General features: G+C 44.8%; 1 protein-coding gene across 1 annotated transcript in view; it reads right to left on the bottom strand.

Moving 5' to 3' along the window:
* Positions 1-3,669, bottom strand: part of dcaf8 (DDB1 and CUL4 associated factor 8) — a 7,808-nt gene extending 4,139 nt beyond the window's left edge. The window contains exons 1-9 of the mRNA XM_035671317.1: positions 3,514-3,669; positions 3,308-3,403; positions 2,448-3,082; positions 2,070-2,210; positions 1,869-1,963; positions 1,468-1,578; positions 1,203-1,333; positions 483-590; positions 124-254 (exon numbers count right to left, since the gene is read on the bottom strand). Coding sequence (XP_035527210.1) covers positions 124-254; positions 483-590; positions 1,203-1,333; positions 1,468-1,578; positions 1,869-1,963; positions 2,070-2,210; positions 2,448-3,082; positions 3,308-3,403; positions 3,514-3,550 — 1,485 coding nt within the window. The 5' untranslated portion in view covers positions 3,551-3,669. The remainder of the gene's footprint in view (positions 1-123; positions 255-482; positions 591-1,202; positions 1,334-1,467; positions 1,579-1,868; positions 1,964-2,069; positions 2,211-2,447; positions 3,083-3,307; positions 3,404-3,513) is intronic.
* Between the last annotated feature and the right edge of the window lie 282 nt (positions 3,670-3,951).

Here is a 3,951-nt window from a genome sequence, read left to right as displayed (position 1 = left end):
AAATACTGGGTAGTCACAACTCACACAAAGAGATTCCAGAAGAAACACTACCAGTCACCAGTGTGTTTGTACAGCCTTTCCCCCAAAAGATACAAAATATATTATTCTTTCTCTTTGACTCACCACTCCTCCTCTATCTCCCTCCATGAACTGGACGATGCGAGCGGAGTACTTGTCCCACAGGTAGATGTGTCCGCAGTCACTGCCACTAACCACAAACTCACTGCATGGCCCATAGAAGTTCACCCCCTTCACTGTGAGAAAGAGGTTAGGATTAAAGAGGATGTTATAGCATCAGTCTGTGTGCTGACCAGAAACCGTCAGCCAAACTGTAACAGCAGGAATGATCGGCCATCAGTCAAATGCTTGTAAAGTTGGGCAATAGCTGATGAGTTTGACTTTTAAAGCTGTGTGAAGATTAAAAGGGCACTACTTTATTACTGTAATAAATGATTGCTGGAATCGGGAACTGAATTTAACACCTGTAGCATTATTGCGGTGTCCCTTGTATCTCCTGCGGTAGTCAGCTCCATCACTGTGGTTGGAGTCAAACAGGTAGATGTCCTCGTCATTGTAACTGGCCAGGAGCTCTGCACAAACAAAAAAGGGTCAACAAAAAACAGTCTTTTGTTTAATTTCCGTTAATGCCCTGAAGGCTGAGATGAAGATGATCTGGGACTTTCATCATAAAGAGATGATTCAGACGAGCTCAGCTAAGTTGTCGACCCCAGAAAAATATATATTCTTTGGACATTTGCAAGTAAATTCCTGCAATTGGCGCTGAACCCGACCTTACTGCTGTTCTGCAAACATGAGAGCATACTAATGCTTTTTATTCAGTGAGAACAGACCTTATTGTGTTTGACTGTCGCTGATATTGCATCGTGATTGCATCAGGAAGGCTAAGAAGGGCATTTTAAAACAATAAATCAAGCAAGCATAAAGTGTAGGGCTCATTATTTTCAATATTTCTAAAACATGTTCATAACAGAATGAGAAGTTAGGTAAGGATAATCAAATTGAATTTCAATATAAATTACAGAGGTTGCAAGAAAATTCAATCATGTCACAAGGATAATGAATTAATTCCATACACCCTGCATGAAAGCGGTTGCATGTCTTTATTTTTGTTGTGCTTGCGATAGAGAACTGGTTAAACACTGCATTTTTCTTGAAATGTTTTCACTGTGCGAGTTTATTACCTGTGCCATCGTGACTGTACACAAGGCAGGTTATGTTGGTTTTGGACTCACTGGATACCAGATGGGAAGGACAAAACTTTTTCAGAACTCCATTGTTATCATTCTCATTAATCTTCCTCTGGTCGTAGATCCTGAAGAGGGTGGGAAGAAGAGACAGTGAGAGAGGGAAAAAAATAATAACATCTAAGAAACAGTAAGCAACAAATCTTATTGTGCTATTTACATTGCACCACATTCAGCACTAGAACAACAACGTGGTCCATACCTCACATACTGATCTCTTCCGCCCACAGCGAAGTGTTGTGTCTTTGCAGGGTTGACAAAGATGGTGTACAGTCCTACTTTTTTATCACCCTCCTTTACAACCACCAGTTTACTGCCACACAAATGTGAGGAGACACAAAGGAAAAACACGTATCAGCTCTGGCTTTAAAGGTTTTAAAAATCACAAAGAGTTATGGCAAACACGGGAAAACTGGCAAAGAGGAACGTGTTTAAAAGTAGACGTTCACCAACACTGATTGAAAGGCAGGATAACTGCATAACAACACAACAAACGTATGATATTTTGCCCACTTTTTGCACAAGCCAGTCACTTTAGAAGTTCTACAGAAGGACAGAAGACTATATTTAGACCTGGTAAACTTAAATAATGTTATCACTCACTTGGCGGGGCGGTCTAGACGCAGGTCAATACCAAACACCACAGCATCCTCGCCAGCAGACAGAAAGGAGCAGGGGGAATCTGGCTCAAGGGCAAGCTTGAACAAAAATGAGTTGGAGAAAAAAACAACAACACATTTAATCATCAGGCTATCAGAGTCCTAAATATATATTTACCAGTTTATGGCACCTTAAGACGCTCACCTTGTGGGCTGCACCTTTATGCTGTGCTACCCGCTTGGTGTTCTTGCAACGCTGTGTGGCAGAGAGCTCAGCCACTCTGATCTGACCATCTCGAGCACACATGGCCAAGGTGGAGTCTCCACTGTGAGGCAGGAACTTTGCCTGTGTACATACAGAGCAGGGAGGAGACTCACTTTAAGTTTCTGACCACAATACCCGTTGATCTCTATCAGTCTGTGTCTGCTCTCTTTTCTGGCAAATGTTATTTACAATTCATTAATATTAAATAATCACTATCCCTCATTGAGCTATTCTCTTTGCCTTTGGTTCCTCTCACCATTAGTCCTTAATCATCCCATTCTTTGCTCTCAAGATGTACAGATATTTGTTTTGCGCTACCTGAAAGACATTGCTCTTGTGGCCGCTGTCAAACTCCAGCTCAGCCCGGCGGACAGCCCAGTCCCAGATCACCACCCGCAGGTCATCGCTGCCTGAAGCCAGGCGTGTGCCCGAGGGGTTGAAGTGCAACGTGTTGACGCAGCCCGTGTGCCTCTCCAGTCGGCCCTGGAGCTCCAGCCTCTGCACGAGACCACGGGCTCCACACACACGCCTCACAAACTGGTGCGAGTTCCTGCCGATCTCCCTGGAGCGCAGCGAGGGTACCGCCCGCCATACGGGGCCACGCAGGTCAGAAAGCTCTGCTCCCAGCCACGCCTCCATGTCCTCGTCATCGTCTTCGTCATCTTTCTGTTCTTCCTCGTCGTCCTCGTCGTCATCCTCGTCTGAGCTGGTGGAGTGATTAGTGTCAGGTCTATTCCTCTTTCTAGCCGCCCTTTTCCCACCGTCTTTGTTCTTTGCTCTCTCTCGTCTCCCTCCCTCGCTCTCTCTCTCACCGTCCTCAGTCAGGGAGTAAAGGCCGCTGCCATCCATGCTGTCTGTGTCTTCCTCCTCCTCCTCCTCTCCGTTTGTCCCTGTCTCTCCTTCCACATCCGGCATAGGCTTGTCTCCGGACGCCTCTCCTGTTTCTCTGGGAGCTACAGAAATAGGGAGCCACGGAGGATAAGGTTAAGGCATCACTTTCTCATTGGGAGGTTCAACTACATGTTAAATCCTATCAGGCTGCAACACATTTGAGAAAATTAAACTCAAACAATGTTAGAAATAGCAGAATGGTGAAGGTATATGTAATTAAGATTTGAAAATACAAGCAAAGTTTCTACCATAACAAGAATATTCACAGGACACAAGAAGGCAGTTACCATCTTGAGATGAAGACTGTGTTTGTCCCTCTTTGCTTCCAGAGGCATCTTCCTCCTTGTGCTGGTCTTCTCCAGGTTCTTTTTCGTCAGAGCCACCTGGTAAACAAACAAACAAAACAAAACATGTCCCCTGGTTGACTCTCAGCTCACGGAGCACGGCAGCCCGCACAGATATGGTGAGTTATGTTCCTGCACTGATCCTTTACCGTTAAGCACAGTGGATTTGCCGTCAGCCTCGGCCATTCTGTCTCCTTTGTCCTGCGTCGACCCGAGGGAGTACCTTTAGTGTCACACACACACACACACACACACACAATATTAACCTTCTTTATTAATCAAACTGACACCGGCTTATATAAAGAACAGACAACTTGCAAAAAAAAAAAAAAAAAAAAAGCCCGAGCAGGATTCAGCAAACTGAGAAGGCGGCCTCGGTGTCGTCAGCAACAGTATCCTGCCCTTTCTCTGACAGCAGAATACGCGTTATGGACACATAATTTGTACAGTGCTGCACCGCGGACAGTTTTTTGGAGCAGGCCGGGTTCGTTAAAGGGTGTGAATGTGGGTGACATTGCTGCTAAAACCGCATGTCAAACGAGGGATCTAGACTAGTTTAGTTTATTTATTTATTTATTTTTCTTTCT

This window comes from Morone saxatilis, unplaced genomic scaffold (assembly GCF_004916995.1).
Source record: "Morone saxatilis isolate NCDOM2014 unplaced genomic scaffold, NCSU_SB_2.0 Contig23, whole genome shotgun sequence".
Taxonomy (NCBI): domain Eukaryota; kingdom Metazoa; phylum Chordata; class Actinopteri; family Moronidae; genus Morone; species Morone saxatilis.
This window is presented reverse-complemented; position numbering and strand designations above follow the sequence as displayed.